Source organism: Gigantopelta aegis, chromosome 8, assembly GCF_016097555.1.
Source record: "Gigantopelta aegis isolate Gae_Host chromosome 8, Gae_host_genome, whole genome shotgun sequence".
In the NCBI taxonomy this organism is placed as follows: Eukaryota; Metazoa; Mollusca; class Gastropoda; order Neomphalida; family Peltospiridae; genus Gigantopelta; species Gigantopelta aegis.
The window spans coordinates 59227921-59242342 of NC_054706.1; the positions used below are offsets into that span (position 1 = coordinate 59227921).

Below are 14422 nucleotides of genomic sequence, written 5' to 3' on the forward strand. Positions count from 1 at the left end.
TGAAATTATGTTACCCAATTAGCATGTAACAAACATCAACCAGTACCATGATTACTGAAAACATTATGTTATGATGATCATAGGACATGGAACCAAAATGGTTTCCATAAAAATTTTAATTCTGTGGTTTGCAAAGGGAGCTACTCAAAAGGGATTGGGAAATAGTCACACTTCCACTGTTGAATTTAGTCTGAATATTATTTGAGACGTCAATTGTTATACTGCCAAATTAACTTGCAACGACCCCTCACCTAGCAAACCCCCATGAATATGTATTTAACCATTCTCACTCACCCCACCACTGGATCCGCCAAGTGCGAGACATTTCTGAGCTACTCTGTAAAACAAATTTAATTCTTTAATCTTCAACAGATATTTTGTTATATTTATCTTTTTTAACAAAGGCTTTGCCGTATGCAAATATTTCAAGTCAAAATTAATTATGTGGAGTGAGAAGCAATCTTTACTTCTCAAATTTTAAAATTTTAACTCGAAGCAAATGCTAGAAGTAAAAAGCAGTTAGTCTCAAACTTGTATTGCTGATTAGCCTTGAAGTGTAACTTTGTAAACAGGAATGAGGAAGACAAAGGTGGATAATGTCAAAAGATTTATATTATCACTCCTGAAACTCACGAATCTGGAATACTTTCAAAACCAACATGGAAATAAAAAAACTGCTTGCGAAGTTTTTTTTATGAGAAAACATAATGTGAATTTTTACTAGCATTTGCTGCATGCTCCTTGTCAATATCGAGTTTGTTTCATGCCAAGTTTCCAGTTCTGAATTGAGTTCTTACAATGAAAAAGAAAAGAAAAATTAAAAGCATTTCCAATTTGTTTTAGCACATACAGATATTGTGACAATATGTACATATAAATGAAAAAAAAATATATATATATTGATACAATATGCTTGTGCTATCATTAAATAATAAATGAAAAAAAAATATATATACTCTTCAAAAAAAGAAACGCAAAAGGGTACAAATGGGTTATAACTCCGATTTTATGTTTCCTACCGGTTCATGCTTTGTGAATATAAGGTCATTGCATGTCCCAAACACATTCCCACGGTTACATTCGATAAAACGCAGCTACTGTACAATAAAGTTCCAAAATGTGAATATTCGCAAAAACGCAGCCACGTGCAAACCATGTCACCACTGCACGTGCGTTGTCTGCACGTGCAACATGAACACCGACAGTATAAAAGTGCAGGGTGTTCGCTTGCCTGGCCTCTGTATCTGGCCGACAGTTGACAATCCAGGACATGCCACGTCTCAGTGAACCGCAGAGAAACAATGCCATCGGCCGACTAGACGCAGGCGAATCCAGAACGGCCGTTTTGCCAGGGCATTCCATGTGTCCCCAAGCACCATCTCCAGACTGTGGGACCGCTACCAGCAACATGGATCAACACGTGACCTCCCTAGATCCGGTCGACCACGGGTCACTACCCCCGGGCAGGACTGCTACAACCGGGTACGCCACCTTCGGGAACGATTGACTACTGCCACCTTCACAGCCGCAGCAATACCAGGTTTGCGCAGGATATCCGACCAGACCGTACGGAACCGCCTACGTGAGGTAGGAATTCGTGCCAGACGTCCAGTTCGAGGTGTCATCTTAACACCACAACACCGTCGACTCCGACTGCAGTGGTGCCAGATTCATCGACAATGGCCTCAACTGCGATGGAGACAGGTGTGGTTCAGTGACGAGTCCCGATTTCTGCTCCGACGTCATGATGGAAGATGTCGCGTGTATAGGCGTCGTGGTGAACGTTATGCGGCAAACTGCGTGCAGGAAGTGGACAGATTCGGCGGGGGTAGTGTCATGGTGTGGGCAGCCATCTCACACACTGGCAAAACTGACCTGGTCCACGTGCAGGGCAACCTGAATGCACAGGGCTACATTGACCAGATCCTCCGGCCACACATCGTTCCAGTTATGGCCAACGCCAACGCAGTGTTCCAACATGACAACGCCAGGCCTCACACAGCACGTCTCACAACGGCTTTCCTACAGAACAACAACATTAATGTTCTTCCTTGGCCATCGATATCACCGGATTTGAACCCAATTGAGAATCTATGGGACGAGTTGGACCGACGCCTCCGACAGCGACAACCACAGCCCCAGACCCTGCCCGAGCTGGCAGCAGCCTTGCAGGCCGAGTGGGCCACCATCCCCCGGGACGTCATCCGTACTCTGGTTGCTTCAATGGGCAGGCGGTGCCAGGCAGTTGTCAACACACGCGGAGGCCACACCCGGTATTGACTCCAGATGACCTTGACCTTGGTGGTGTGTCCTATCACTTACTCACAATGGACTAGAGTGAATTGTGAACAATCCTGCAACATTTGGTAATTATCGGACTCACCATTCAATAATTAAATCAATTCTCCAAATGTTACGACAATGTGGTTTTGCGTTTCTTCTTTTGAAGAGTATATATGTGCTGTCATTAAATAACTATTCCTTTTATTTTTTAACACCTTGTTTAATTAATCATCTATGCTGAAGTGCTTAAAGTTTGTATGTGTAATACATCAGATTAAAGGGACTATCGTGGGTTTGTTGCTATTTAAGATATTTCAGACTAATAAAATATTTTAAAGACCAAAATTACGTACTCAATAGTTTCTTGTTTAGAATATCGGTGTCTGTATATTCAATGTGTTTCTGATATTCCTAATGTTTGTACGTTGCCCAAACTGGATGTCGAATCCCAATAATTTTGAACGTATGAGAAAAAAAAATATATAAATGCTATTTCATCTAGTATAAACACTAAGACGATCAAAAACACATTTAATATACAGCTACTGATATTTTATGCAAAAAAAATGCAGTTAATATTTAATTTTTGTTATTAAAATGTCTCTTTTAGTCGGCAACATCTTAACAATGTCAACATATTCAGGACTGTCTGTTTAACATACCCAAGTAAGTGTTTAGCATCGTCGTCTGCGACCAAATTATCCATGACAACCCTGGCACATCGTTTTGGCTTGCAGGCTGAAAAATCATATCAATGTTGAAAAACCTAAACAAACCTATATCACAGATATATAATTTACTGCACAAAAAATATTTATCTAGTTAAGTATTATATCAACACTTAATACAAAAACCAACAGATATTACCAAAAGAATTGGTTGTAATTTCACCATTATTATAATTGGGTTGTAACAACCAATGAACCTTCGATTACACAATCAACTAGAATATATGAATTTAAGGAGGATTTGAATCATTAGGACTATGTACCTACACATGTACTGTCATGTTCACCGAGATATCACCTAAAATGTCACTAATTTCACCTTGAAAAAACTATTTAATATGTTTTCTTTAAGTATATTTAAAAATATAGCCAAACCCCTTCATGTCAACATGTATTTCATCATTTTGACTGTAGTTGCAGAATAATTAAAGATATCAGTTTCTGCAACAACAGACCTCACCATTTAAAAGGAACCATTACTTCCCTTTGACCAGTTCAAGGAGAGTAAGTTTTTTATATCTCCCCTGAGCATGTAAATTAAAAAAGAATAGTATTATAAAAGAATTAAATATCTGTGACTGATGTTTGTAAAATCTTCAGGAGCTGAAAAAAGCTCCAATGAATTTTTTTTGCGAGAGTTATTGCACTCCTCAGAAAATAGCATAACTTAATTGTTAAAATGTAAATGTCACCAAACTGGTAATAATATACGTCAGGTGTAAGTGTATGCAACAAATTTGGCAAACCCTAATTTCTGACCCCTGACAACACGCAAACATTTTCAAAGTAAAACCATAATTAAATATAACCGGGAGTTACTAGTGTAATGAAATTTAACTTTCGGGTCCCTACGTCGGCTCCACTTGTAATGAAATTTACTTTTCGGGTCCCTACGTCGGCTCCACTTGTAATGAAATTTAACTTTCGGGTCCCTACGTCGGCTCCACTTGTAATGAAATTTACTTTTCGGGTCCCTACGTCGGCTCCACTTGTAATGAAATTTAACTTTCGGGTCCCTACGTCGGCTCCACTTGTAATGAAATTTACTTTTCGGGTCCCTACATCGGCTCCACTTGTAATGAAATTTAACTTTCGGGTCCCTACGTCGGCTCCACTTCTAAGCTATTTTTAACCAAAACACCCTATTAAAGCAGTCGTTAATCCATATAATTAGGACTCACTTATTCGGAATGGGGTTACAAACCATCGACAATGACGAAGACCGCTTATTAAAATCAACGAGATCCTAATTTAATCAGGTTTAATTTATTCAGACGGGTCGTCCGTTCTCTAACTCAGCCAAAACGATTAAGCGGACAGTTCATGCACGGTAAAAACACGGAATTATATATGGGACGATTACACCTTACACGTAACACGGGTCATTGCCTGACTCGCTTTACGTAGTTAATTTATAATTTTAATAACCGAAACTTATAAGATATCAGTGTTCGAGATTAAAAAATTGGGAGCAGTATCCCAACTGGATACTAACATTTCAAAATCTGGTATCCAACCTGAGAATTTAGTATCCCACTTTTATATGGTTACCTGACATTCAAATATAGCAAGCAATCCAATTTTAATGTTAATAAATAAAACTAAAGGCTGTATTGGTTGAAAACATTTTATAATGGCTACTTGCCTTTTCAGTGTTTCTATTGACTTTGGAATTACTAATTTACTAGGCCTAAGTAAGGAAAACTTAGACTGGAAGGAAACATCCCAACAAAAACAATAGCGACCTAGCGGTTCCCAGTCTTTTGCTATGGTCTCACTACACAGATCACTTCCGGGTGAGAGTTCATTGATGACGGTCCACTATAGTTCCTAATTGTGACACATGATATGGTTAACATATTCACTTCTAGGAAATGGTGAAGAATTAAAACAATATGTTTGTTTAATGGCAAGCCTTCTGGCTGTATTTTGCCCATGTTATTTTGTAATATTGTGCATCGACCTTTTGGGACATGGGTATATAGCACAAGTGACAGCCGGAGTGAATCGGTTAATGAACCACCTGTTCGGGCCGGTACTACAGCCAGTTGCGGTCATATGGCAAAAAACTGAGACGGAAATGTTCTCAATTTTGGAGTGAAAATAAATGCTAATATAATGTATGTTCACAATGGTGTATGTTGTTAGTGCCAACGAGAACCCGTTCTATGGGCAATCTTCGCTTGAAGTTGGGCAGTTTAACATGGGTTTCAATGGCAGATGACATCCGTGTAGTGAGACCATAATGTAAAACATGAAATTACTGTTTATCCCAAAATATAAAAGTTTAGCAAGCCAAAATGAAAATGTACTAGTGTAGCATCCTTATGAAAGGTAATTACATCGATGTGGATTTCAGCCAAGTGTATGGGGGCCCTATTTGGGTAAATATTGCAAACATGTCAATTTTATTTATTTTTATTTTTATTTTTTAGGGGTGTGTGTGTCAAAATGTATATTATAGTGTTCTTACATGTAATAAATAAATTGATCTGAGTGTCTAACACTGAGTTTCTCATTGTAAAAGGTCAAAATTCAAGGTCACAAGGTCAATATCCAAATTCACCCTAATTTCTGTGATTTTGTGCATAATGAATTGTTTTGAATGTAGTCATAGTGACAAACAGTTTTGATGGTATTGTGAATATATAACATAGTATTCTACTATGAAAGTAGAATTTGTATCTGCCATTAATAATATGTGGATCTTCATGCTGAAATATAGAGAAAAAAACTGGATTTCAACACTTCATTATGAAACAATTGTTGCCCATAGCAACAATTGATGGAAACTAATATTTTTAATGAACTAACTAGATAATTAGCTTCTTTTTATGTTCCCCGTATCAGAACTACCAACAAGGTCATACATTACCATATAGTGGCTGCTTGTTTGATGGCCATCTATTGTGTGGATGACCAAGGAGTAACAATGTCATATGAAGTTTTATTGGATGGTATGGTGCATCTATCTTTTGGTGTATTGGTTAGAGTTCATAAGTTACACGGCTCTAGTATAGCTTTTCATGGTGTAAATGACCCAAATTATCAAACTGACTTCAAACCAAGTTTGACAAAATCAGTCACTAGACTTTAATTAAGGTCTCACTACACAGATCACTTCCGGGTGAGAGTTCATTGATGACGGTCCACTATAGTTCCTAATTGTGACACATGATATGGTTAACATATTCACTTCTAGGAAATGGTGAAGAATTAAAACAATATGTACGTTTAATGGTAAGCCTTCTGGCTGTATTTTGCCCATGTTATTTTGTAATATTGTGCATCGACCTTTTGGGACATGGGTATATAGCACAAGTGACAGCCGGAGTGAATCGGTTAATGAACCACCTGTTCGGGCCGGTACTACAGCCAGATGCGGTCGTATGGCAAAAAACTGAGACGGAAATGTTCTCAATTTTGGAGTGAAAATAAATGCTAATATAATGTATGTTCGCAATGGTGTATGTTGTTAGTGCCAACGAGAACCCGTTCTATGGGCAATCTTCGCTTGAAGTTGGGCAGTTTAACATGGGTTTCAATGGCAGATGACATCCGTGTAGTGAGACCTATGCCACTGTTGATCCAATGTAGCATTAGACTGGGTACGAACTCTAAAATACTGTTACTTCATCCGTAAATGACGACTTTCACTGTTTCAGCGAAAAATAAACACTCAGGATTAAAAAAGACAACATTATATGATATCCCGGCGGGATACTGGATTCTTGAAGTCTGGCATCCAAAATTAAAATCTGGTATCCCCGGGATATCGGAATACCGTTAATCTCGAACACTGGATATACATTGGTTAAACATATGTTTAAATGGGTAGACAGTTAGGAATGGAAGCAAACATGTTTATATATATATAAAACAAAAAACAACACAGCACACAAAAACTAACCTCACAGAAAAACAACCCAAGCGCAAGTGGGGATAAATAACGTGCGTCGAAAAATAATCTAACTTGACCAACCTGATTGGTTGATTCAGTAGGCCACACTCTTGCACGGACTTCTGCCGACAACATTTAAAACTGTTGCACGACACTATTGTATTATCCCTCATAGCAATGAGAAAATAACGTTCCTGATATTCATAAGTGAGTAGAGTTAGATCATGCTGTTAATGTAATTAGTAAGAGATATAATCAGAATCTTAAATGAATATAATAACCAAGGAAAATATGAAAAGATAGACAGACTGAAAACCAGGAACGCTACACTAGTAAGTAAACAAGTAAATAAACACAGCAATATTGTTTTATTTTGACATTGGTTACAATTAATTTGCCAGATTTCTACAAAAGCAACACACCTTGCCCGCCTGTTCTGCAAATTCGTGATAATTTGGAACACCTCGGCTGATTATGAATGGAAATAAGCTGAAGTGTTCCCAATGATCGGAATATTCCGATAAACAGTACGACTTCCCCTTAAATACACAGTGTTTCCCCATCCAATGAAAACAGTTGATATATGTTTTATTAAGGAAGACACCACTGTTTTCTTTTTCTGAACGGAAGTTAACAGCATAAAATTTTCATCTTGCAAATTTGTCAAGGGGAGCGTTTTTTTCGCGCCGTTATATATGTTTCACGGGTGCTATACGGGCATAGGCACAATCGCACCCGTCAAACGGCAGTCATTGAAACATCAATGCTGAAAATGGTAATATTTTAAAAGCTCTCCATAATCTAAATTAAAGAATATATTAATCATTCCTCTCAAATATTTTCATGGTAAGACCTGTGACAATCGATCATAGGTTTCATAATCTTTCATCACATCGCTAAAATGCAAATGATAAATTTTCTATCATAACTAATCATTGAAACACCAACAAACCATACCATGAAATTCTTCATTATCGTAGTCATGGGAACATGGCACTTCCAGCACTGCTTTGGTTACTGTGTCTCTTGCGCCGACAAATATCTCTTCCCCACTTCTTCTACTTAATAAATAAACAGCTAGCAAACATACCAATGCGGGTACAAATAGGAGAACCTTCCATCGTCTTGATTTAGGAACATCATCTTTTTTAGCACTATCTGTATCTTGTGTTCTAGGGAGAAATAAAATTTTAAAAAAATAAAAAAAAATATTTCACTCTGAATGTCTTGAGATCAAGATCATTATGACCTAGGTCAATATTTATTACAGTGGTTTCACAACCAAACCATTACTGTTTCGGATACCGATAGCTAATCATGAGCAGAATTTACAAAGCCTGTTTATGTCTTACTCTCAAATGGTATCATTTCATTACCAGAAGCAGTGGCGGATCTAAAAAATCCATTTAGGGGGAGTCCAATGACATGAGGCGGAATGCCAAGGGAATTTTGGGGGAGGTTAGGAGGGGGATCGTAGAAATGTTTTAATTAATATATAATAAAATTATAGAAATATATATAGTAGTTGATAAAATATTATGATTTGGATTGAGTATACAATTCAATACCTTTCGGAATAAATGAAGGAAATGTTTTATTTAATGATGCACTCAACACATTTTATTTACGATTATATGGTGTCGGACATATGGTTAAGGACTACACAGATATTGATTAGCAGCTGATTAGCAGCAAGGGACTATCCCAGACAGGACAGCACATACCACGACCTTTGGTATACCAGTCGTGGTGCATTGGCTGGAACGAGAAATAGCCCAATGGGCTTACCGACGGGGATCAATCCCAGACCGACCACGCATCAAGCGAGCACTTTACCACTGGGATAAGTCCCACCCCCTTTCAGAATGAAAGCAAAACTTGACAAAACAATATACACACATACCGCACACCCTCCCTTCCAGTCTATCCATTATAGCCCTTACCCTTTACTCTTTGAAGTATTCCGATGTACAATTCTGGGTTTCAATGACTGTTCACTGTGCACCATGTTTGTAAAAATGTTCCCATGTTACTTGTAGAATTCAGGAGCATCACAGATGGAATGCCAGACAGTGTCACAGCTGTGAAGCCAAAGAGAGCAAACATTAATACAGAAAAGTGTAAATACATTAGGACTGGTGGGAACTGGTATTTTGTATTCTCATTACACGTTACCAGGGCTTGAAATAGGAAGAAGGAAGTGTTTTATTTAACAACGCACTCAACACATTTTATTTATGGTTATATGGCATAACAGATATCAAGAGAGGAAAGCCGCTGTCGCCACTTCATGGGCTACTCTTTTCGATTAGCAGCAAGGAATCTTTTGTATGCACCATCCCACAGACAGGATAGTACATACCATGGCCTTTGTTACACCAGTTGTGGAGCACTGGCTGGAATGAGAAATAGCCCAATAGGTCCACCGACAGAGATCGATCCTAGACCGACCTCGCATCAAGCGATTGCTTTACTACTGGGCTACGTCCACCACCCCGGGAAATTAGCGCCTATGAGATATATTTTAGAGCCTTAAGAAATTAAAATATTACATAATCATATGTAAATTATTAATAGCAGATGAGATAATAGTGCGTACATCTTGAAGAATTACGTGCTATTTTTATTTGTTTATTTTAGCAGGTGAAATTCTATTTCATCTACTACATGTAGGTCTACAAAATGGACAGCTTTTCACTTTTCCTAGGTGGCTATTTCCAGCCCTACATACCTCATCAAAGGTTGTTAGGATCAGGGTCGGATTTAGACCATACACCCCAACCCTATACCCAGTTAAAGGACTGGAACTGGCCCTGCATGCTGTCAACACCCAATAACCATTTACAGTTTACGCACTAGAACTGGATTTAGAAATTGAATTACATGACAAATAAAAAAAATTAACTAATTTTATAATTATTAAAAAAAATTATAAAGGAAGTGCTTAGTCTGCAGTATTCGAGATTAACGGTATCCCGAAATCCCGGGGATACCAGAATTTAATTTTGGATACCAGACTTCAAGAACCCAGTATCCCACCGGGATGCCATATAATACTAAATTCTCAAGTGGGATACCAGATTTTGAAATGTTAGTATCCAACTGGGATACTGGCCAAAAAATTTAATCTCGAACACTTGTCTGGCAGGGGGGCCCGGGGCAATTGCCCCCTTATATATCTGGCACTGGTTAGGATGGCAGTTCAAAAGTAATCAAAGCCCAGTAATGGGGGTTGATTATACTCGGGATAGGACAAGGGGAGTCACAAGGATTTTATCATTCCAACCAGTGCACCACAACTGGTCAAAGGCTGTGGTATGTGCTTTCCTGTCTGTTGGAATGTGCATATAAAAGATCATTTTCTGCATTAAGAAAATGTAGCAGGATTCCTCTGATGACTATGTGTCAGAATTACAAAATGTTTGACATCCAATAGCTGATGATAAATTAATCAATGTGCTCTAGTAGTGTCGTTAAACAAAGCAAACGTTTTTCCCTTATTTACAGGTATGCACTTAAGGTGATCTAATGCTAAGATCGCTCCATAAAATGGGACATAGGCCACCATTTACAGCCATTATGTCATTAACAAATCAAACTTATTGAAAACACAGAATTGCTGCAAGTGCCAACCACTGGGTAGGCAAACATTCCCACTCTAAATCACCTCTAATACAACAATAACCTTGTTTGACATTAACTACTATTACACTGGTCATTTTCGATTTCGCTGTAACAAATATTTGACATATTAATCACTAATACACACACTACAGGAAGAAACCCGTCACTAGAGTTATCTCTGGCTGAGAGAGTGATCATAACTTTCCAAATATCTGTCTAGCTCTTGAACAGCAGAGTATTCGGGCTGAAGGATTTTTTTTTTTTTAAAAGGGATCCCTGTTCATGATTATCAAATATATTTTATAGCAAATATTTTTTTACAAGGCAGACCTTTTAAAAAAAAAAAACTACTGTTAACGGTGTGTGTGTGTGCGTTTGTGTGTGTGCATTTGTGTGTATGTATGTGCGTGTGTGAAGGGGTTGTTACACTCCCAAATCCCCTACTGACGTGTCTGTTAACAAAAGTTACATATAACGACTTTCGATACATGATTACATCATGCATGTATGATGTACGACTTCCATCAATCACCGATTCAGTGTTCATGATTACTTTATCAGGTACTTAAGACTGGATGTAAATTGCTGTTTACATTGTGAAATAATATCAAAGGTAGTTATTATTAAATGTTTTGGACAGTGTCAAAATAGAAAAATGAATTATGATCAAAGGATCACCATCCAACTGAAGTTTACCACGTTGCGGCTACCGTTGTGCAAGGGAGCTAACTCTACTCCAATATGGAAACCTAAGAATAGACTGGTTTTTGCGTCTAACATAAGTTGAATGTGATAATACAAAACTTGATGTTACCAGTCAAATTGTTATATGTCATATCATAACAAAGTTTGTTTGTTTTGTTTAATGACACTATGAGAGCACATTGATTTATTAATCAACGGCTATTAAATGTCAAACATATAGTCTTTGAGAAGAAAGCTGCTACATTTTCCCATTAGTATCGGTAGTTAGGGATATTTTATATGCACCATCCCACAGACAGGATAGCACATACCATGGCTAGCCCAAGTACTCCGACTGTAAGAGAGCTAGACGGTCATGACGCTCTCAAATGTCCGTCTAGCTCTCTTACAGTCAGGGTACTCGGGCGCATACCACAGCCTTCAATATACCAGTCGTGGTGCACTGGCTGGAACGAGAAATAGCCGAATGAGCCCACTGATGGGGATCAATCCCAAACCGACTGCACATCAACTGAGCATTTTACCACTGGGCTACGCCCTGCAACACTTTACTGGGTAGTCCGATAGACCCCTTCATCGGTCGTCACCAAGTTGATGGTAGGATCTGGGCAGATTTATAAGAAATCCACTCATGATCCAAACAACTGTTATAATAGGCACAGTACTATTATAGGCTGCATTGTTGCTAGTCCCCTACTGGTCAACATCCGTCCTTCTGTCAGTCCGTTCCAGTTTTCCTCATGTTTTTTTTTGTTTTTTCCCACAATGCCCCAAGGTACTGAGCTGAAATTTTGTATATAGCTTTATTATGAACATACTGTTACAGATCAAGTTTGATATGGTGATTTACCCATTTTTAAGTTAAATGGTCCTTGAACTCAAAGGTGATGTGAAAATTTGTTTTCCTGACTGGTTTGCAATGCCTAAAGATGAGTTGACATTTTGTGTATAGCTTTATAATGTTCTGTTACAGATCAAGTTTGACTATCATGGGATAATGGGGTACTGCATTTGTTGAACCTTAATTAGATATAAGCACAAAAATCATAATAAAATTAAAGGACAGAGTTAAAGTGTGTATTTACCGCAAGAGAACATGGATTAATAAATCAGCTATTGGATGTCAAACCTTTGGTCATTCTAACATTGTGGTCTTCAGAAACAAAGAAAGAAATGGTTTATTTAACGACGCACTCAACACATTTTATTTACGGTTATATGGCGTCAGACATATGGTTAAGGACCACACAGATTTTGAGAGGAAACCCGCTGTCGCCATTACATGGGCTACTCTTCCGATTGGCAGCAAGGGATCTTTTATTTGCGCTTCCCACAGGCAGGATAGCACAAACCATGGCCTTTGTTGAACCAGTTATGGATCACTGGTCGGTGCAAGTGGTTTACACCTACCCACTGAGCCTTGCGGAGTACTCACTCAGGGTTTGGAGTCGGTATCTGGATTAAAAATCCCATGCCTCGACTGGGATCCGAACCCAGTACCTACCAGCCTGTAGACCGATGGCCTGCCACGCCGCCACCAAGGCCGGTGTGGTCTTCAGAGGAAGCCCGCTACATTTTTTGTATTAGTAGCAAGAGATCTTTTATAAACCCTTTCCCCACGGACAGGATACTAAACCATGTTCTTTGATATACCCCGTCATGGGGCACTGGTTAGGATGGGGGGGAAAAAACCAGTGGGTCTGCCAAGGAGGTTTGATCCTATGACTAGAGCATCTCTGGTGAGAGCTCTACCAACTGAGCTAAAGTTACAGTTTGTTTTGTTTAACGACACCACTGGAGCACACTGATTAATTAACCATCGGTTATTGGATGTCAAACATTTGGTCATTCTGACAGTCATCAGAGGAAATCCACTACATTTTTCCTAATGCAGCAAGGGATCTTTTATGTGCACTTTGCCACAGACTGGAAAGCACATACCACAGGCTTTGTCCAGGTGTGGTGCTCTTGTTGGAACTAGAAAAAACCCAATCAGTTGAATGGAAAACTAAAAAAACAAGAACAGTTGCTTGTAAAATAGTTTATTAATGATACATATGTTACTGAAAATAAGAAACATGCCAATGGACATTTCTACAAAATAACTATCTGGGAGCAAAATACACTGTTGTAACTGATATCACAATAATCTTGTTTTGTAACAAACCAAACAATAGTATACATGTATGTACTATAATCAACAAAAACACAATGTTATAAAAGTTAGTAAAATTCCCATATACATCAAATACTGAATACACAGAGACACCATTCTATTAAGTAACTAAATGGTTAAATATCAGGCGATTCATAAAAAGAAACATCCCTTTATTGAAAAATGAATAGCAGAAAACGTATGCAACACAGAACATTGAGATTTGGGACAAAACTAGTTTACTGTATTGTTTATTGATAATTTACAATTTGATTTATACTGTAAATTAGGAAATATTAGCGAGCATAAAATATTAGTGAATTTAGTGAGGCTTACATTTAGAAAATGTAATATCATACAAAATGTAACATAAAAAAAAATGCTATACCATTGATAACTTAGTTACTTTATTGTATTAAATCAAATTTTACTATTAATAGACAATATAACCATAGTGGTTTTGTGTAAAACGTTTTTTATTGCCCACTTTTTCAGCTTTTCAAATTTTTTAAAATATATAAATCACCTATAACACACTTCTGGAAATAATTCCCAAGGGTGAGTAGCATGCATATATCCAGTGATGTGATAAACAGTAGAAGTATACAAACTATATTAGGTTATCTGAGTACATGCCTCCCTACAATAACTCTCTCCTTTAACCATTTGTAGAAATGAAAATTAAATAATGCAAAACATTTGAAAATTTTCAGGTTCTTAAAAGTATATTGCCTTATACGTTAATGCCTTGTACATTTAATTAACATGAACAATACATAATTTCAATAGCATTCCATATAGAAAAACTGGAATGTCAAATCACATGTAAATGCTGGATTAAAAACAAAACACCCTCTAGAATAAAAAAACAAATCTGAAAAACATTCTCTTTTTTAATGGATCTCATTGATGACATTTGGCATTCTGTAATAATATATAAATTACTTTCGAACCAGGCTACGAATTTTCGAAGCTATCTTCGTGCTACAAAAGCGTAAAACGATTGTAGACTATGACGCCACTACA

At 37.7% G+C, this 14422-nt stretch overlaps 1 protein-coding gene across 3 annotated transcripts in view; it reads right to left on the reverse strand.

Moving 5' to 3' along the window:
* LOC121378744 (2-oxoglutarate and iron-dependent oxygenase domain-containing protein 3-like) overlaps positions 1–11277 on the reverse strand; it is a 17104-nt gene extending 5827 nt beyond the window's left edge. The window contains exons 1-5 of one of the 3 annotated variants that reach the window (XM_041507033.1): positions 11233–11277; positions 8856–8993; positions 7870–8084; positions 2946–3021; positions 295–337 (exon numbers count right to left, since the gene is read on the reverse strand). In XM_041507033.1, coding sequence (XP_041362967.1) covers positions 295–337; positions 2946–3021; positions 7870–8084; positions 8856–8920 — 399 coding nt within the window. In that variant the 5' untranslated portion in view covers positions 8921–8993; positions 11233–11277. Of the gene's footprint in view, positions 1–294; positions 338–2945; positions 3022–7869; positions 8085–8855; positions 8994–11214 lie in introns of those variants that run through there. The other 2 variants (XM_041507034.1, XM_041507035.1) reach the window with 2 other exon arrangements.
* Positions 11278–14422: the final 3145 nt, after the last annotated feature.